Raw genomic sequence first — 21,002 nt, 5'->3', positions numbered from 1 at the left:
ACTGTTGGGGAGCTCTGTGCACATGTCCGTCCATATGCAAAGACTCACTCCCACCTTGATTCTGAATGGGTATTTCTTTAAAAGACTGGGGTTACTGTCAAAGAAGACCCCTAGGCTTCCTCATTCAGGTGACAGCACAGAGCACGAGACAGATGGCAGACGCATGCCTGGGGAGATGTTAGCCATGCTTTCTCCAAGGGGTCCCCTGTTCGCTCCACCCGTTCATTGCCCCTAAATTGGGACCACCTGAATGTGCTTCTGCTGCAGCCCATGCTTGGCACAGTCATCTGTTGTTCTTACCTTAAGGGACGATGATGACATTAACGATGTGGCATCAATGGCTGGAGTAAACCTATCGGAAGAAAGTGCAAGGATCTTAGCCACGAACTCTGAGTTGGTGGGCACGCTCACACGGTCCTGCAAAGACGAAACCTTTCTCCTGCCAGCGCCTTTGCAGAGAAGGATATTGGAAATCGGTACGTTCCTGTTTCACGGCTGTCACAGGTGTCTGCGTCCCCACATGGGTCTGTGGGTACCATAACTTTAGTGCTCAGTCGGGGTCAAGCTGCCCCTCCCAGCAGCTCCCCACCATGGGTTTGCCCGTGTCGTACCTTCCACGAGGTCGGTGGTGACGGTGCTCTGCCCAGCGCCTGCCTGGGCTGCCCCGAGGCTATGCAAGGCAGCAAGTGGTGAGAAAGAAGTGCTTAAATGTGTGAACTATTGCCTGACCCCCAGGTAAGAAACATGGCATAACAGAACTGCACCCCGACGTGGTGAGTTACGTGTCACACGCCACACAACAGAGGCTGCAGAACCTCGTGGAAAAAATATCAGAAACGGCTCAGCAGAAGAATTTTTCTCATAAGGTAATGTGCTGTTCTCCGGACCCAGTGTCCTGCTGTCCAGTGCAGGCAGGCAGCCTTGCTGGCTTGTTCCAATCTCCTGCAGAGCTAGGTTTGGGGAAGATGCACTTCTTGGCTGCACAGTGCTCTCAGGTGCTCTGTCCCCAAGGCAGGGGACGGAGGGATTTGTGGCTGGGGCAGAGGTGGAGGTGACTTTTAGCTTGAGCATGATGGATGGGTCTTGCACCCAGTTGCCCCTGGGGTTTCCAGCTAACCCTGCAGATGGGGGGCTCCAGTCTGCTCGGTGACTTGGAACATCGCCTGTTGTGTTTTGTTGAGGTCACTTGTACCAGAGGCCTGGCCTCCACAGCAGCAGTCAGCATGCATCCTTGTTGCACTCCAGTGAGTGCTGTCCCACAGGCACCGAGGAGCAAGATAGACTGGCAACAGCGCCTACAGAGCAGTTAGAACGAAAGCACAGAGCTGTTTTACTCTGAAAATGTTTATGTTACTATAAAAGTGTTTAAATGTTACTTAAAAAAAACAAACAGCGAAGTGTATAAAGTGGAAACTCCCCTTGAGCTCACTGTACCTTTCCTTGTGTAAACGTGGGGAGCACATCGGATGCAGGGTCTGCAGGGCGGAACTGTGGGAACTGGACCGGGGAGGGGGTGCAGAGTGTCCAGCTGGGTTTCCAATTGATCAAAATACCATTTTTACCTTCTTTGTAGGATGATGACAGATATGAGCAGGCGAGTGATGTTCGGGCTCAGCTCAAATTTTTTGAACAACTCGATCAGATTGAAAAACAGAGGAAAGATGAGCAGGAAAGGGAGATCTTGATGCGAGCAGCCAAGGCAAGTGCTCCTGAGTATCCTGGGACGACAGATGCCTTCGGGGTTCCTAGGGGGCTGGAGTGGTGTTTGGGGTGCAGTTAGGAGTGGGGATGGGGCGCAAGGCCTCAGGAGCCATAGCACGTGGGGCAGGGCGCATCCTGTGTCCTACCCAGTCAGGTTCCTGAGGCTGGCAGGCACATCAGAGACTGTATCTTAGTTTTTATGTCCAAATGGGTATTGTTTTCTGAAGAATTATGTTTGTTTTATTCCCCATGACATGCAACACAGCTTTTCATCTTTTGGCTTTCAGCATTTAAACAGTGTGCCTCCTGTTACAACCTCGGTGTTGCCATGTCGTGAACATTTAGGTCATAACTTATCTTTCTTCTTTCCCTCTTTGAAAAATAGTCTCGCTCCAGACAAGAGGATCCAGAACAATTAAGGCTGAAACAGAAGGCGAAAGAGGTGAGGGGCTTTTAGGGGGGAAGAGCCTTCTCGGCTGCTGGGACCTGTCCCGGTCCCCCGAAATGTGTCCCGGAAGAGTGGGTTAGTGATGGTGTTGGTGAGGCAGCATTTCTGTAGACGCTTGAAGTGCTCACCCAGGTGTTCTCTGAGCTAAGTGCTCACCCAGGTGTTCTCTGAGCTGACTGCCCACTTCAGAGCTAGTGCACTTTCTCACCGGTGCGTTCAGTCTGTACTTGTAAATTTGTCCAGAGCTTTCTACGATGAGCACCTCTTGGTTTGTTGTTTTTCTGATTGTAAAATACGCTTTCTGTTAAAAAAAACACGGTTCAAACATGAAAGAAATTTTAATTTAGAAAATTTGTGCTAACCCCTTGTCTGTGAATCACTTCGTTGAGAGCAGGAAATGCACATGAGGTGACCATCCTTGTTCCCTCTTCACACAGATGCAGCAGCAGGAGCTGGCGCAGATGAGGCAACGTGACGCCAATCTCACCGCGCTGGCAGCCATCGGGCCCCGCAAGAAGCGGAAAGTGGACTCCCCGGGACCGGGCTCCGGGACCGAGGTACAGCAGTGTGTAGGGGTGGGGGGCTGGAGGGGGCCGTGGGGCACCTGGCAGCTCACCCCTTGGGTAGTCAGACTCACGTAGGAAAATGGGTGTTCTCACATGCGTGGTTGACACTTTACATTAAAATCGTCTTATTTGTGAACATCACAGGAGACGAGTTCTTTGCCTAAGAAGTTTAGTCGCATGGTTTAATACGATGAGATTTAGACTGGCTTTGAGAAGAATATGGGCGATTATAACTTTCAGGGGAAGGGCCTTCACAGGAGAGCTATTCTTACTGGACGGGACAGGGATCAGCACGGGACGGTCACTCCCAGCGCCGTGTCAGTTTCCTTCTTTGCTTGTTGGCATATCTTTATATATAGTTAGGGATCGAACCCTAAAGAAAGGTAATTTTGCTTTAAACTGTCAGTTGTTTTTAAGCTAAATTACATGAAGAGAAAACATCATCTCTGATTTGTCCCTACTTCTCTACCGTTCCCGGTGTTCTCGGTGCCCTCCTGAGGCCTGTCCTAGCGCAGCACTTACCTGGTAGCGGCTGGTGGTGGAGGCCTCACTTTTGATTACCGAAAATGGTTGTATTTCTCTGTTTCAAATAATGTTTTCTCTGAGTATGAAATCCTGGGTTGACAGTCTGTTTTTTTCTTTCAACTCTTTTTTAAAATTTAAGGTTTAATTTCTCCTACATTCTTGAATAAGCCAAGCAAAACCAGATATATATCACTTAATTTTATAGAACAACAGACTAAAGGGATAAGTGAGTCCAGGAATTAGCCATCCCTGACGTATTCCCTGTTCTTCGGACCCCTCTGTGGCACCACTGGTTCCTTCCTTTCTAAGGAATGTCCTAGTGCCATGGTTTCTTGACCAGCTCACAAAAGAAGGAAGGCTAAATCGTGTGCTTTGCCCAACTGCACACCTATTCTAAACTGAGAAACAGCCACAGGTGTGTAACCATCCTACTTTAAGCTGTTGTTCCACTGTCTTCCAGGTCCCTGTTCCCTGTACATCTCACTCCTCTCCTTTATATTTTTGAGATTGTCAGAAGTTTTCTGTGTTGTGTTCAGATTCAGTTCTGTTGATACTTAACCTGCTTGGAGTTCTTAGATCTTTAGGAGAGTATTTTTCCTCAAATTTGGAATATCTTGGCTTTTATTTCTTCAAAATTCTTTTCTGTTGTCTTTTTTTTTTTTTTTTTTACTGGGACTCCCAGTTACATGTACATTGCACCTTTTTTTCAGACTGGATAATTTCTACTGACTTATCCTCAAGTTCCCCAACCACATGTCCAGGTGGCTGTGAAGCAAGCCCCTTCAGTGAGATTTTCATTGCTAATGTATTCTGAAGTTGCAGGGTTTTCACTTAGGTCTCTATGGTTTCTAATTCTTGGCTGAGCTTCCTGGTTACCCCTTGTGGACACCATATTTTCCCATTTTTCTTTCATCCTGTCTATGAAAGCTATTTGATATCTTTGTCAAGTCCAACATTTGGGCTGTCTCAGGCTCATCTCAGGCTGCCTTTCCCCCCAACTGCAGTTCATACTTTCTGTTTCTCTGTGTGTCTAGTGATTGTTGATCGAGTGCTGACTATTGTGCCTGACGTGCTGGTTGACTCTGGATTTTGTCTTCCTCTGAAGAGCGTTGTTCATGTTTCAGCAGGAAGTCCTGCCACTCGGCTTGTTTTTTACTTTGGTGTTGGAAAGGATCTGTAGGAAGCTCATGGGGTCTCAGAAGCCCCTCTGACCTAGCAGCTTCACCTGCAAGCTCTGCCTACCCCGTCCAGGTTGGTTTTAGGTTTTCGGAGGGTGGGTCTTTACTCCTGGGTGCCAGGAGTGTGGAAGGCGTTGGCTCACCACAAAAGTACTGCACTGTAGCGCTTCCCTGGTCTGCCCTCTCCCTGTAGCTCCTGTACTCTCAGTTCAGGAAGAAACTGTGTATTTGATACTGATGACTACTCTCTATGCTGACATCGGTCTCGTCATTTTGTTTTTCTGAATCTCACTCTACCAGACTTTTTTGGAATGGTTCATGGAGACACCGTTCCCCAAGTTCTTGCATCTTGATAACTGCCTTTTCTATTTGAAGATCAGTTCTAACAGCCATAAAATCCTTGGCTCATGTTTCTTTCCTTGAGAACCTTACATGTGTCACTCCAGATACTGGTTCCTGGGAGAAAGTGCTGCCCCAAGTCTGATGATACTGCATTTCTCTGTGTATTATGTTCTTTTTGCCCCAAGATGCCCAGAGAATTCTTTTCTTTAAGCCTTTCATTTACGTGGAGTTGGTTAGTCTGGATTGGCCTTTTCAGTGTATGTGTGTCCTTTCAGCATACAGCATCAGATCCTATTTCATTCAGGAACACTTTCTTTAATGGTACCTTTCTATTTTGTTTTCCTCTTCAGAGATTCCCATTACTCTATGTTGTACCTTCTTTGCCTGAATCTTTTCAATCTATCCTTTTTTAAAAAAATTATACTTTTCATTTTTTCACCTTTGTAATTTCTTCTTAAGGTGTTATTTGTTGTGCTTCTTTGCTCTTGTGTTCTTTTTAGTTTAGTCATCATTTCTCAAATGAAATTTTGTTTCTAATTTCTAATTCTTGGTTTTGTTGCCTCATTTCTAAGTTTTGTCAATTCTGATTTTTGTTGTTTCATGCCTGTCATTATTTCCTTAATGTCTTTAGTTTGTTTTGAATTAGCACATTACAGTTTTCATCTGTTTTTTTGTCGTGTGTAGGGATGTTATCTTGCTCCTTTTTCTCCTTTTCCCTGTAGAGTCTTTTATGGGATTTGATGCTGATGCTTTCAATTGCTCACTTTTGTGTATTTGTTTTCTTGAACTTTTAAGAAGCAGTGTGGTTTGAGGGAAGTTTGTGACTTGATTGGGTTGTTTCCATGGTAATACAAGTGTGGGTGCTCATGTTCTGAGAGTCCATGGCTCAGCTCCCCACCCTATCTTTCTGCACCTTTCTCTGCACTGCCCCCCCCCCCCCTCCTGCTCAGCTTGATTTTGTTACTGGGAGCCCTGGTCAGTCCTGTAAGGCTTCCCAGCACTGGGCTGCTGTGTGAGTAGACATATCCTCCCAGGTTTAGCTCCTGCTCTGAATGAGCCATTGCTCTTCCAGTGAAGGCCTGCTGGCCCCTGGGTTGTAGGCTTGGTGGTGCTGGTGGCCTTTTTCTGACTTGCCCTGCATGGTTTTGCAATACCATTGAAGCGTGTGACTGCTGTGGTTCACCTTCACTGGTTTTGTTCTCAAGAGTGTCTGCTGGTTTGGGTGTTGCTACCTGGTTGTTCTGGGATTTATATGATACTAGAGGCCCGGTGCATGGATTTGTGCACTGGTGGGATCCCTTGGCCTGGCCTGCACCCTCTCGCAATCCGGACCCCTAGAGGGATGTTGGATGCCTGGTGCACGGATTTGGCCTGATCCCCTCAGGCCAGGCCAAGGGACCCCATTGGTACACAAATGTGTGCACCAGACCTCTAGTATGCATATAAGATCTTTGGTTAATCTCTTCCCACCCTCCTCCTTCTCCCCTTTCCTCTGAGATTCATTAGTCTGTTTCATGTTTCTATGCCTGTGCGTTGAGCATCTGCCCCCTGGTGGTCAATGCATGTCATAGCTACCAGTCGAACGGTCAAACAGTCGAATGATCGCCAGGCTTTTATATATATATGCCTTTGGCAAGATCCTAAAAATGCTGCCCCTGTTACCATCTCCCTTGAATATGTTGATGAACTTCTTTCAAAGTGTTTTTATTTTAAAATAGTTTCAAACCTACAGAAGAATTTTAGAAATAGTACAAAGAACTCCCTTCATTCAGATTTTCCATTCTGAACACTTTATCACATTTTCTTCTTTGCCCTGTCTCTCCCACCCCCATGTCTGTGTGTATGTGCATTTGGGTATTATATATATAGTATTGTACGTTTACAGAATGGGGCAAAAGTATGTTTATAGTTCTGAGTACGTGAAACAGAGTTTCTTCTTACATTATTGTATTGTTTTCCATATGTACACACTCACACAGTTTTTCTGATATGCTGTTCTGTCACCCCCATGTGCATCGATGCTGCCTATCCAACCTTGTCATGAGGGAATCAGCATGGATCCGGCCACTGGCCAGTCCTCAGACTGGTCACATTTCACAAGCTGTCCTGGCAGCGTCGGTCTCCTTTTCTCTTTGTCCAGTTCGTGTGCCTTGTTAGTCTCTTCCAAGTGTTCCTATTCTGGACAGGGTTAGAGGTCAGGCCTTGGGCTCAGGATTGCTGGTGCTCTGCTGTGGTCATCAGTCAGTAGGCCCCCATGTTGACCTGGTGACCTTGATGCCACCTGGTTCAGCTGGTATCTGCCAGGTCACTCCTGTGTACAGTCATGCTGCGCCCTCAGAGGGATCAGTCTTTAATGAGGAGACGTTGCAGGGCTGTGCAGACCTCCTTCCCCACCAGACCTCCAGCCTTAGCACCCATACAACTGCCACTGCACGCTAACACCACCAGTGCCAATTGGGGTTGTCTGTTGTCACACCTTCTCCATCATTAGCTGCCTCTCCTGTAAGAAGAGCTTCGCCTTCTCCCTCATGCCTTCATCCTCATCTGTTCACCATGCGCGCGGACTGGCGGATTCCTGTTGCTCTCAGTGGGTGGTAATCAATCCTCTCGTTATTTCTAGATGGTCAGTGGAGGCTTCTTCAAGCTGCTCTCTATATCCTTTTGAAATGTCACCTCATTCCTCAGGCGTCCCATTTCTACTGGCGCAAGGGCTCCAGGCACCCCGCCAGCAGCTGGTCCAGAGCCCTGGTTCCTTTCAGGGCGGCGCCTACGCATATGTGCGCGTACATGTGTGTGAGCGTGTGTGCATGCTGAGTGTTGTGCGTGTGCCTGCAAGTGCTTATGTGTGTGTGTACTGCGTGTCGTGCATGCATGTGCGCAAGCGTGTGTGCGTTCATGGGTGTTCCGTGTGTGTGCTGTGTGTCACGTGTGCCCCTTTCAGTATCTGAAGCCAGCTCAGTGTTGATGTTGAAATGGAGGCTGGGTTGGGCACCCCAGGGCCTCTCTCCAGCGCTGCCCTGGCCCGTGCCCCTCCTGGTTGAAACTTAGTTCCACCATCTGTGATGTGCTATTCTCAGTGTGTGTGGTGTTTTGCTTATGAAACTGATTTCCTGACCATGTCAATGGCTCGGGTCCCTGTGCGAGGACAGGAGGGCAGGTTCCCCGGAAGAGTGTTTTGACTTAGGAGGTGAAATATCCAGAAAACCTCTAAAGGACAGACAGGGCGCAGTGCTTCCACGCGGGTAGGGGTGTGGGCGAGGGCGGAGACCGACCTGAGGCCAGGGAGTCAGATGAGCCGGTGGGAAGCTTGTCACCAAGGACGGCTGTGGAGGCCTCCCTGCAGTGTTGGCATTGCCCAATTGGACTTCAGGAAAAGTTGTGTTGTAGGTGCGATGGTCAACACTAAGCCCAGAATTTTAACGTCCTCTCTCTGCCTCCATCAGAGATGGTATTCAGTCTCTTGTCTTTTTATTCCCAAGTTTAAGATTATTCCCTCAGAGTATGTCTTTTAAAAAACGTACTTTTTATTTTGAACTAATTTTTACACACACAGAAAAGTTGCAGAAACTTTGGAGAGTTTTAAAAAAAATTTTTTTTGGATTATTATTTTTTAAATAATTTCAGAGAGGAAGGGAGAGAGAGAGAGAGATAGAATCATCAATGATGAGAGAGAAGCATTGATCAATTGCCTCCTGCACACCCCCCACTGGGGATCGAGCCCGCAACCCGGGCATGTGCCCCTGACTGGAATCGAACCTGGGACCCTTCAGTCCGCAGGCCAATGCTCTATCCACTGAGCCAAACTGGGTAGGGCGAGAGTTTTTGTATATCTGTCACCCAGCATTCCCCACTATGTGTCATTGGTATTATACTGTTCACTGAGGACTTTATTTCATTTTGTTTTTCAGAATTTAAATTTTTAAATTAATAAACTTTTTCTAAAGTTGTTTTAGGTTCACAGCAAAATTGAGAGGAAAGTACAGAGAGTTCCCTGTAGCTCCTCCCCCTACTCACAGCCCACCCGGCGGGGTGTTTGTAACAGTCATTGCCCCTGCATTGACATCACCCAGAGCCCACGGTGTGCACTGGGGTCACCCTCGGGGTTGTACGTTCTGTGGGGCTGGACAATGTGTAATGACATTGCCTACCATCATAGTACCACACAGAGTAGTTTCACGGCCCTAAAATCCTCTGTGCCCCTCTCCCCGCCCTCCCCCCAGCCCCTGGCCACCATGGTCTTTACTGTCTCCACAGCGCTGCCTTTTCCAGGTGTTGCACAGCTGGAGTCACACAGTTTGTAGCCTTTTCAGTTGGTTTCTGTCACTTAGTCATGCATCAGGTTCTTCTGTGTCTCTTCGTGGCCTGACAGCTTATTTTTTCGGTGCTGAATAATATCCCCCTGGCTGGGTGGACCACGGTGATTCATCCACCCACCTGCGGAAGGACATCTGGGCTGCTTCCCGTTCTGTCAATTAAGAACAAAGCTGCTGTAAACGTCTGTGTGCAGGTTTTGTGTGGACACCAGCTTTCAACTCCTTTGGGTAAACACCAGGGAGCGTGACTGCTGTGTCCCACGCGTCTGTTCAGTTTGTAAGAGACACCAAGCTGCCTTCCAAAGTGGCTGCACCAGCTGCATTCCCACCAGCAGTGAAGGAGAGTTTCCGCTGCTCCACGTCCTCGCCAGCACTTGGTGTTGTCAGTGCTCTGGATTTTGGCTGTTCTGATAGGTGTGCAGTGGAATCTCATTGTTTAATTTCCATTTCCCTGATGACTTGGACGCGGAACATCTTTTAATTTGCTTGTTTGCCACCTGCGTATCTTCTTTGGTAAGGGGTCTGTGAAGGTCTTGGGCCCATTTTTTAATCTGGTTGTTTGTTTTCCTATTGAATGTTCAGAGTTCTTGTATATTGTGGATAACAGTTCTTTATCAGATGTATCTTTTGCAGCTTTTTCCTCTGGATTTGGTGTTTTTCCCATTTCCACCAGTGTCCTCTCCTGCTGAAGGCCCTTGTCTGGGATCCCTTGTGTTGTTTGGTCCTCACGTTCCTTGGTCTCTTCCCATCTGTGACTCAAGTCTTTCCTGTCCTTTCTGATCCTGGCACTTTTGAAGGATACGAGTTGGTAATTTGGTAAAGTCCCTTAATTTGGGCTAATATTATGCTTCCTTGTGGTTAAACCCAGGTTATATGATTTTGCTGGACTGTTACAGAAGTAGTGCTGTGTCCTTCCCAGCCTGTCATGTCCGGAGGCCCCAGTGCTGGTGGTAACTGCACACTTGGTCCACCTGGGGCCTGCAGGGGACTCATTGTGAAGTTCCTGCCTTTCCCTTTGTGACTACTGTCTGTGGGAGACATAGGACTGCACTGCTGTCCTGGGTCTCATCATCGGTCACTCATTGTGGCCTCCTTCAGGTTGGCTCCTGTGTCCTTCAGTACGAGCCATCACTTTTTAAAGATTTTCTTTCTCACACTACAGACTGTTCTAGGCTTATGTTACTTTTCCTGCCATGACTAAGAGATCAGCCATTTCTCTGAGGAGCCCTGGTTCATTTTGTTGGAGAGCCATGTTTGGGGACCAGGGCCTGGGCCCTGGTGAGCTCCTCCTCCTGGGATGTCCTGCCTTCAGCCCCTGTGGCTTCCGCAGGCACACACTGTCTGTGTTGTGTTGTTCCTGCCCATGTACACCTAGACTGAACATAGTTGATTTGTACTTGCACCTCAGGGTCAGTCTGAGGTCAGAGGCTCCTCCCAGCAGCCCCTTCTTCCTCTGGGTTGACTGACCTGTTCCGTCCTAATGGGCAGGTTTCGGGTTCAGAATTGCGCAGCCCTGTGAGATGTCCCGTTGGGAATGGAGGTTCTCGTGGTCTTAGTTCTGTTTAGTCTCACAGTGTCAGGCCCAGCCCTCACTCTGAGTTACTTAGATGGGCTCGCCCTCCCAGGGGCTGTCCCTGCTTGCATGCAGTGACCTTCTCTGATTGCTGTCTGTGTGCGTGGGACTCCCACATCTGGGGTTGATTTTCATGGCTTGTTTTCAGGTGAAGCATTGCTGTGCTTGGCAGTCTGAGCTGTACACACGCAGGTGCTGGTCCCCCACTTGCCTCCTCGTTTCCACTCAGCACTGTGTGTTCTGGGGTCCCTTCCTCCTTCCCGTCTGTAGTTGTATTTCAGCGGTTACTTTGGCACTTAAATCTTTTCCAGTGTTTATTCTTAACTGTTTTCACTTAACTGTTTACTACTCAGCTTATTCATTTTTCTTGACCTTCAGCCTCACCTTGTTGGCTGTCGGTCATCAGTGAACTCCGCCTATCCCGTTCCCTCCCCTCCTCTTCTGTGTCACGTCAGTTCCCCTCTGTCACAGTGTAGGACACTTGTCACTAGTCCTCCTACCTCATCCTTTCTTTGGTGTTGCTGCACATTCTCGTATTCCAGATGCTCATTTCCACCATCTGTGATGTGCTGGTGCCCGTCCTGTGACAGAGCCTGTATGCGGCCTCGGGGCACGGTCCCCATGTTTGTACACTGAAAGGGGCTTGCTTTGGCCGGGGATGGAGGACTGCAAGCTGGCTAGGAGTGCTGGGCTCGTGCTTCCTTTCAGGGCTCAGTGGCTGCCTGGCTGTGCACGTGGGCTGTGAGAAACCTGATGCCACGCTAACTCTCTTGTCTTCAGAGTTTTTGTTTTCTGTTTCTACCAGAGGACTGAGCTTTGACTCTGAAACTAAGTGTTAGGAGGTCATGTCAGTGAGTTTTTGCGGTTAATTTTCCTAGGCCCTTTCAGTGTGGGGGTGTTGCTCTTTGTCTGTCCTGGAGGGTTTTCTTGGATTGTAGGTTCAAGTCCTAGTGCTGACCTGTCTGCCCCCTTCAGGGCTCTGGGGGTTTCTGGGGGCTCCCATTTCCCCTGTCCTTTTTCCTGATCCTTTTCATTTTCCTCACCTCCTTTTCTCCTTTCCTGCCTTTCTACACTTTATTTGTCTGTTCTCCCCTGGGCACGTTGCAGTGAATTTACTCATTTCTGAACTAATTCTGTCTTTTCTGTCCATTAAAAAAAAATCCTGACCCTAGGATATTTTTCCATTTATTTTTAGAGAGTGGAAGAGAGAGGGAAAGACAGAGAGAAATACCGATGTGAGAGAAATACATGGATTGGTTGCCTCCTGCACGAGCCCTGACCAGGGTCCTGGCCGGGGAGGAGCCTGCAACTGAGGTACATGGCCTTGACCGGAATCAAACCCAGGACCCTTAGGTCCGCAGGCCAGTGCTCTGTCCACTGAGCCAAACCGGCTAGGGCTCTTCCCACTTTTTTTTCTTGTGTTTAATTAACTCTCCTGGTTTTAAATTTGTTTCTTCTGGTTTTAAATTTGCTTCTTTCCTAATTTTTGAGTTTTTGATTTAAGGTGATTTCCTGTTCTCAAATGCTTACATATATACTTTTTGTTGTTGAAAGTGTCCTCCTACAGTGTCCTCTTGTGTTTCCAGACAGTTTGTCTCTGACCATGTGGGATCATGTGCTCTGATTTTTGCAGCTGTTCTTCAGGGCCTTGCTAGACTTCGCTGTTTTGGTGTTTTACAAGATGAATGGGCGGATGGCTCCCTCTTCTGGCAGCATTTCAAAGTCGGGGTAGCTGGGCAGGTTTTTTGTTTGGTTAGGCTGAGGGGAGGGCTCACCTGTCCTCTGATGGTGACATTCTCGTTCTTGCAGGACCTTAACTTGTCCCCACTCAGTCCCTCTTCACTCTCACACACTCAAGTTATGTCCAGGGTCACTACGTCTAAGCCGGGAACAGACTCTCTTTATCTTAGGTCCTGTGGGTCCTTCAGCTGCAGGGCTGGGGCTGTCCTGCTGTCCTGGCCAGGGCCTCTTCCTCAGGTTCCTCTTACCCCCCAAGGCTGGACCCTCCTTTGGAGCCAGGTGCCATAGTATGACATGAACACTGCCCTCCGATTGGGGAGGAGTGAAAAAATAGTTCTCCTCCATGTAATTAGAAGGAATCTGAGCGTCAGGTAGGGTGCCTTGAGCGCAGGGTTTTTATAAAAGTCAACAGAAGCAGGAGAAGTGCTGGTTTCCTGTGTTCTTTGACCTCAGAGCCCCGGCTGGAAGTGCGCAGCCACACCCATGGGCCCTGTGGGTGCTTGCCCATCAGGATTTTTTTGTAATGGTTTTGATTTCCAAAAAATATTGCATTAAAGTATTTGTCTTTTTTTGAAAAGAAATACAATTGACTTACAACATTGTATTAGTTTCAGGCATGCACAGTGACTTGCTATCTATATGCATTACAAGGGAGCCCCGTGATAAGGCTGTCACCGAGCACGTATGTCACGTCCCTGTGACCTACTCCATAACTGGGAGTTTGCGTCCCTAGTCACCTTCCTCGGTCTTACCCACCCCCACCCCTTGGCCATCATCAGTTTGTCTCTGCCCATGATTGTTGCTATTTTGTTTGCTCATTTGTTTTGGTTTTTAGAAAATATTGTTCATGTTGATTTCTGACTTTTAACAGTTTCAGCCGCTCAGCTGTTCTGAAAGCAGAAACACAAACATGGTTCAGGTTGATAGTGTGTGTCAGAGACACATGGTCCGTGTAGGTGGTGCCTTTGTTCCTCCGAGTGACACACTCCTGCATCTGTGAGCTCAGGTGGGGGAGAGGTCACCGTCCGAGAGCCTCCCAGCTTTCCTGCCCAACACTGGCCTCTGCTCTGCGGGCTGATCTGTGGCTTCCTCTAAGCTGTGTTGTCAGCACAGCCTTTTCAGGAGCGCTGTTGGAGTCTTACATGAACCACTCCATTGGGTAGTTCTTTCAGACAAGGAAAAGCAGTAATGGGAGGGCTGCGGGGCTGGGGGCTATTGGGGAGCTTAGAGGGTGCACAGACAATGTAATTTATCGGTGGAAGATGTGCCTGAGATGCCTGGGACCACCAGGTCCCCTGGGGAATGGGCTCAGGTAGGGGGACCAGGCATGGCCTCACCTGCCACCTGCTGGCCACCTGCAATGCTGTGGCCTCGCCCCTCTGCTCCCACCTTAAACTTGGAGAAAATGCTATAAAAACGCCAAGGTGGTTTTGCACTTGAACTATACACGAGCAACTTTAACCATCAGACTCAGAGACTTAGTTTCCACTCCACTCGGAGACACGAGAGCCGTGCAGTGGGAGTTGTGTGGTTTGTGCCTGAGTGTGCGATGGAGGCGATGATGTGCTGAGACCGTGGATGCTGCTGCTGCTGGGCCCGCAAGGTGCTTCCAGGAGGACCCCCAGACTCCGTCTCTACAAGCACCAGAGACTCAGACCCGTGCCCAGTGCCCCGGGTACAGGCTGCATCCGCTCAGACCAGCAGGGAGCCCCTCTCTTATCCAAGTGACCACGGAGTGCTGCAGCCCAACCAGCTGACCACCAGCCTGTCCAGTTCCAGACCTTGTGGCGTCAGGAATGTGCCTTTGTCAGTGAAGTGGGGATGATACTCTGGCCCCAGGCATTGGCCCTGCCTGAGCCCCCAGATGCGTGGAGATTGGGGGACGTTGGCCACAAACCCAGGAGCTGCTCTGCCGTGCCCTTGGGCAGGAGCTACCACCTCTTCCCTCCTTAGGCCACAGGGGTCGGAGATTGAGCTCTGGGGAGCTAGGGGCTAGTGTTCTGGAGCGCGGCCCTGCAGGTCATTGTGGGTTCCTGCCCCTGCCTCGCCCCGCCCCGTGGGGACTCATAAAGCACTTCAGCTCAAGGAGTGGGCCTCTGGGATGGGGCCTGTCCCACCTGGCTTCCTCCACAGTCAGGGTTCCTTGGGACACTAAGGGAGACTTGAGTTGCCCCCAGACGTGCCATCCTGGGGCCCTCACCTGGCCCTGCCCTTTCTTCTGCCCTGAGTTCTGACTATCCTGTGCACCACTAATTCGGCTATCTTCTCCTTTATCTCCAGGGGTCCGGCCCGGGCTCTGCAGTCCCTGGCAGCTCCGGTGTGGGAACCCCCCGACAGTTCACACGACAAAGGATCACGCGGGTCAACCTCAGGGACCTCATATTTTGTTTAGAAAATGAACGCGAGACAAGCCATTCACTGTTGCTCTATAAAGCGTTCCTTAAGTAGCACAGGACCTGCGGCATCTCGTTAGAGACGCCTGAGGACGTTTTTATATATTTGCAGATTATGCCTTTTTGTAACAAGCAAATGGGATATTGTTTAAAAAACAGCCACCTCTTTGCAATGGAACCGTTTTTTATTCCTGTTTCTAAGTCAACTCTTCAGTCCGGAAGAAAACAAGTTTCTGTAACAGAGAAAACAGAGGCCCATGGGCACTCTTAACGGACAACTAAATCCTAACTCATCTTTGATTGAGTGGCCTTCTTGCCAAACAAGCCATATATAAAAGCTGACAGAATCGTTTAGCAAATAATTAGCTGCCCTATGTCGCCTCCTAGCGGCTTTTACATTATTTGTGCATTTGGTTTTAGTTCAGCCCCACTTACTGCGTAGGTGTGTGTCTGCAAGCCAATGACCTCATTTCATTTATTTTATTTTTGTATCAGTCAGTTGGCAAAGCAAACTGATTTTTAGACTATTTATCCCCCCTCCCCATTCAGCACTCGAGTAACACGGCCCACCACGGCCTCTGGGTGAGTCACTCTCCTGCCTCGCGGAGCCGGCCTGGCGGCTCCCGGATGTGTGGCCGGCATCTGTACAAATGCATTTTATTTGCTATAGTTTGTAAAGCTGTAAAGTTAAAAGAAATGAAAACCTTTTCAGCATAAATATATTTTACTTGCACTGTGTTTTTTAGCTAAAAGTGAAAACTTAGATGAAATAAAATCAAAGTTGAGAAGAATCATCAAAAGACTTTCTCAGTGTGAATCAAGTGTTGAGAATGGCTGGTGTATTTTGTCAGTACTTGTACATATTTTGGCACATAACATGAAACGCCTCTGTAAACTGTAATTATTTTGCTAAGAGACTGTGTGCGAGCTGTGGGCCCTTTACAGATGCCCAGAGCAAGCCCCTTCTTTGTACCTATTTTTTTATTACAAATATACTAATTGGTTCTTTATATTTTCAGAGGTTATTGTATTAAATTGTCTATTGATAGTACTTTTATGACTGTAAATACTTGGCTTTCTCCGTGGGAACCTCACGGGAGACTAATTCGCCAGAGTGGGAGCTGAAAGATCAGTATTTTTTACCGACACCTGAGAACTGTTACACCTTTTATTTTGTCTTTTAGGAAATCCCGTCTTTCCATTTTTTCATGTAAATTTTGCACAGTTACTTGTTCATATGTAAATATTTTACTTTCAAAAATGAAGTTTTTAATTGCTATTGTTTTATATAGGGTTGAAAGAAAATTAACTCCTTTATTAAAAACAAATTTATCTGTATTTGTTTTGCCTATTTTTCCCAGTTTCCAGTTTTAGATACTGCCAGAGACTCAGCTCTGACTCTGCTGAGGTGCTTACTTATGAGCCACTTGTTAGAACCAGTATCTAAGCCCCCGTGACTCACCTAGCAAGGACTCACCCCACGGTGCAGAGTAAGGCCTGGCAGAGCTGAGCTCACACCTTGGTGGGCTCTCAGTCTGGGCCACCCCACGGGACACAGATGGCCCTGTGCTGTGTGGACAGCAGGGCTCTTGTCCCTGCAGATGAGCTGGGGCTCAGCTGGGTGAGGCCAGGTAAGGCCTGTGGTGGGTCCTGCTGGTGAGGCTGTGTGAGCGGCCTGGATGGCCAAGCCCTGATGAGGACCCACAACCATGGAGGAAGGGGGGGTCTCCTGGTGGCCTTGCCTCCGGTCTATCTGAGGGTTCAGGTAGGACTCCCTCCAAGGCTCAGGGGTCACATCCACAGCAGTGCACTGCCTCTTGAGCCATAAGTGACCAGTTTTTGGCTTAATTGGAGTTGGTGTCTACTTCTCACATTAAGTTTAGCCGATTGGATGGATCTCCAGCAATATGTGGGCTTATTTACAAGTCACACTGGAAACCACTGCTCTCAGTGTGGTACCTGCTGTACTTGCCGCGGCTGTGCAGCCAAGCCCAGCACATGGGGCGTCCATAGTGCACATCTGCCGTCCAGGTCTGCAGGCTGGGTGTCCAAGGGGTGATCCGTTTCAGGCCCCTCCCCCAGCTCCTGGCTTGTGGCATCTTGGACGGTCCTGGGCTTGGGAAGCATCACCCCTTCACCTCTGTGTGGTGTTTTCTCCCTATGCGTGTCTGTCTGTGTCTCTGAATCTTCCATTTTATAGCCACTACGAGTCTCAGAGTCACCATGATGCAGCGTTGGGATGCAGAGGGACCTGTGACAGCCTATGCTGCCTGGGAGTCGGGAGGGGCTTGGTGCTGGCCATGGTGCAAATGTCAGAACTTCTCGAACTGCATTCCATAAGCACGTGTGCAGTTTATTGCACATCTAACACATCTCAGTGAAGATGCAGAAGTAAATGAATGTGAATAAAAAAGCCATGTTCCAGTGTGAAGACACTTGGCGGGGACGTGGTGAAGGCAGGAGTGGCAGTGTGTGTGGGGGGGGGTTGGGCGCAAGTCCAGAGGGCGGGCACAGGGTCTCTGGGGCGCTCTTGGGACCCCTTCCCAGTGCAGGAGTGTCTGTGGGTGGCGGGGGTACCTCGCCCTGGTGAGACTGTGCTGGAGGCCATGGCCAGGAGGCCGTGGGGGAGGCTGGGGCTAGTGCATTCATCGAGGACGTGCAGGGACAGCTTTCCAGCGTTGAGGCCAACAGGTGACAGCCAGGTGGCAGCATGGGCCCCTAGGACCTGGGCTTAGCGGGGGCAGGGTACAGTGGGAGGGGAATTCAGAAAGGGAAAAGAGGTGGCTTGACATGGGTGGGGACTGGGGGCAATTTTGGGGGGTCATGGAGGCTCACGGGGAGCCAGGCAGGAGGGCTGGGCACAGGAGTCTGGGCACACAGGACACATGGGAGATGGGGCAGGCGGGAAGGATCAGGGACTTGAGCATTGGGGGGTGGGGTGCACGGAGGTGGGGATGTGCAACTGCCAGTCACCTCTGGGAGCTGACCAAGCTCTTCCTGCTAAGGGAGTGGCACGTGGGGTCAGAGTTGGCACCCTGCCCTCCTGAGGATAAGCCAGGGATCTGCCTAGTGGTCACAGGCCCTCCCCTCTCACTTCCTCTCCAGCAGCTTCTCCACACCCGTAGCCCTGACCCCAGACACACATGATCCCCTGAGAGAACCCAGACCCTGGTTCATTTTGGTGGGGGTGGAGGGAGAGGTGCAGAGGAGGCTGGGTGGTGGCATTAAAATCTCCCGATTTTTCAATGTCAACAATTGTGTTCAGTTGAAAAATGGCCCCAAAAGATAGGTCCCAATCCCCGGAACCACGCGCTGTGACCTTATTTGGATAAAGGGTCTCTGGGTGTGAGTAAGTTAAGGATTTTGAAGTGAGGCCATCATGGGTCCTAAATCCAGTGACAAGTGTCCTTAAGAGGGAGGCGGGGGGAGATTAGAGAAGCCATGTGAAGGCAGAGGCAGAGATTAGGGCGACATAGTCCCAGCCCTGGCCTGGGCGCCAACACATGGCCCACTCAGCAGGGTGGGATGGGCGAAGGGACCTCCTTGTGCCTGGAGCTCTGTCCCCACTCTTATCCTTGAGGTTGATTTCCAAGCAGACAATTTATTCCTAAGCAGCAGAAGTTGCTGCAGGCATCTTCTGAAGCCACGGCCGCTGGACCCACACCTGGAGGCTCAGCACCACGGACAGCTCCCCGCAGCCTTCCAGAGCTGCAGCGGGTGAGTGGGAGTGCTGGGGGCCTGGTGGTTATCCAGAGCACTTGGGTTGGGAGGGAGGGTGGAGGAAGAGGCCCGCCTGAAGTCTGCCCCCGTGTGTGTGTGTGTGTGTGTGTGTGTGTGACCTGGTGTGTGTGTGTGTGTGTGTGTGACCTGTCACTTGGCCACACCCCACTCCCTCGGCCCTTTAGTAGGCGCCCAGGGCAGGTCCAGGTTAGCTGGCCACCCAAGGCAGGGCCTGGGTCTCCGCCTGGGTGCCCCTCAGGGCTGTTGCGAGAGCTCAGTGAGTTGTGGGATCAATGAGTAGCATGTTCCTGGGATGGTGGCCCCCAAATCAGAGTGGGAGTCAGAGTGTGAGTCAGAGTGTGTCTCCCAATCTCACCATGAGATGCTGTGTCCTGGCCTCCAGTGTGGCAGATTTGTGCGGGATAACTGTGGCCAGCCCCCACACCTGCAGCCCTGCTTGGGTGGTATTTCCGCTCAGGGGCGTTTCCTACACCTGGGTCCTGCTTTCGTCACCATCCCCCAGCCTGGCCTTGGTTGTCAGGGGCTGGGACAGCTTCTGGGGACCTGTGATGAGCAGCATGCAGGCGGGCAGATGGGGTAGGGACGTGTGCATGTGGGACAAAAATGTCCCTCAGGGCACCAGGGTCTGGGTGAGATGGGACAGGAGGTGGGCACCTGCCAGGGGCCGAGAGAGGCAGGTGCCCACACCGCCTGGGTCAGTTAAAATTAGGGTCAGAGTAGATAATTTCTTTCTTAAATAAAACAGCTCCCAGGTGGACATTCCAGGACTGGGGAGATGGTGCCCATCCAGCATTGTAGTTGGACGTGGCAATCACTGTGGCACCTGGACCTGAACCGCGGAAGCTTCTTGCTTGGTCTCAAGTCTCACGAGTTCTCCCATATCACAGATTGGGGACAGTATGGCTACCCCTCCCACAGTGCTCAGTCCTGACACACTCGAACTCCGCCCTCCCCCCCCCCACCATCCCCGGCCTCACCTTGAATGCCAGGGGCAGTCAGTCCACTGCTGGTTCTGCTCTGGTCCCCGATTTCCACCCAAGTCCCACTGGGCGGCTGCCCCACCCGCATAACCACCTCACCTTCCCTTTTCCACATTCCCTTGCCCACCTGCAAGCCTGTGCTCTTCTTAATCTGATTAAGCCGGGCCTCCCGGATCAGGAGACTTTCTCAGGGCTGCTACCCTCCCCCAGATCCTGGGCAAGGCTGACCTGGACTCCTGCCAGGAGATGGGCATTGGACTCGTGGCTGGGGGCTGCCCCTGTGGTGTGGCCCACGGAGGGTGGATTGTGTCACTGTGTCCTGGGGTCCTCATGTGCATCTGGGCAGCTGCCTGCCCCCCAGCATGCTGTCCCAGAGCCCCCAGCCAGCGGACCAGGCATCCTTGGCCAGCAGGGTGGGCTGTCACCTGGTGGAACCCCTGAGCACCAGCAGTTCTGAATACCCCTTTCAGGGTGCAGCAAGGGCCTGTGACCTCCGACCTCCATCTAGTGATATGACCCAAGAGCAGACCCCTAGGTCTCAGGGAAGGGGATTTCCAGCTGGACTTGGGGTTATTTTGGCCAGGCCCCACCTCTGGGCCAGCCAGCCCTCTGCTGTGGAGCCTGTGTACTAACAAGCAGACTTCCCCAGGGCCTGGTGCTGGGCCTGGTTACAGGAACATTTGTCCCACCACAGAAGCAGGCACAGCACTCGCTTAGTTGTGAATGTAAGGAGCTGCTCTCCTCCCACCCTTAAAATTAGCAAGTGCTAATTGTGCCTGTAATGATTACCTGCACTGGGATTGCTGTGCATGCAAATTTGTGGCCCAGGAGAGGCCTGGGAGGGGTGCTGGGGTCCAGACCAGCTCTGGGTCTGACTGTGCCACTTAGTGGGGTTTCCCTGAGGAGGGTGAAGCCTCTGTGGGTCCAGCCTCCTGGGTGGCTCTGGTGTGTGGCCTCTGCCAGCTAGCACTGCAGCTCCTCCAGCTCAGACTCAGGCTGGGGATCAAGGGCAGGCTGGGTCACATGACTGGGCTGGGCCAATCGGAGAGCTTCCAAGGATAGCTGAGCCTGGGAGTTAGGGGTGGATCTGCCTATCTTTGGGTTCACAGTCTGGGGTGAGGGAGGCCTGAGAATTGTAAATTTGAGCCAGGTCTCCATGGTCTCATGGAGGTTTGCTTTGGGGTAGGAGAAGTATATATGTTATTTCAGTTTGTTAGCTTGCATTGGGCCATCTAAGAATTTTGAAATATTAAGACATAGTGACGTGGGCCTTCATTTGCACACTTTCCCTGGGCCTCCATGTGTGGGGGCCTGAGTGTTCCTGTCTGTGCTCCCAGAGCCCAGAACAGTGCCAGGGACAGAGCAGGTGCTCATACACGTTTGCTGAGTGGACAGGTCCTACTGTCCACTGCTCGTCCACCAAGCATCTGAGTGCCATCCGCCTTTGAACAAGGGGACAGAAACAAGCCCGGTGAGGCCAACTATTTCAAAGGGGACTTTAT

At 50.4% G+C, this 21,002-nt stretch overlaps 1 protein-coding gene across 3 annotated transcripts in view; it reads left to right on the top strand.

Annotated features, from left to right (window-relative positions):
- TAF4 (TATA-box binding protein associated factor 4) overlaps window positions 1-16,117 on the top strand; it is a 69,430-nt gene extending 53,313 nt beyond the window's left edge. For 2 of the 3 annotated variants that reach the window (XM_080686994.1, XM_080686993.1), the window contains exons 11-16: window positions 307-476; window positions 736-866; window positions 1,574-1,699; window positions 2,087-2,143; window positions 2,587-2,706; window positions 14,667-16,117. In XM_080686994.1, coding sequence (XP_080543120.1) covers window positions 307-476; window positions 736-866; window positions 1,574-1,699; window positions 2,087-2,143; window positions 2,587-2,706; window positions 14,667-14,834 — 772 coding nt within the window. In that variant the 3' untranslated portion in view covers window positions 14,835-16,117. Of the gene's footprint in view, window positions 1-306; window positions 477-735; window positions 867-1,573; window positions 1,700-2,086; window positions 2,144-2,586; window positions 2,707-7,380; window positions 7,616-14,666 lie in introns of those variants that run through there. The other variant, XM_080686995.1, reaches the window with a different exon arrangement.
- Window positions 16,118-21,002: the final 4,885 nt, after the last annotated feature.

The sequence above is a fragment of the Plecotus auritus genome (assembly GCF_963455305.1).
Source record: "Plecotus auritus genome assembly, chromosome: 8".
NCBI classification, from domain to species: Eukaryota; Metazoa; Chordata; class Mammalia; order Chiroptera; family Vespertilionidae; genus Plecotus; species Plecotus auritus.
This window is presented reverse-complemented; position numbering and strand designations above follow the sequence as displayed.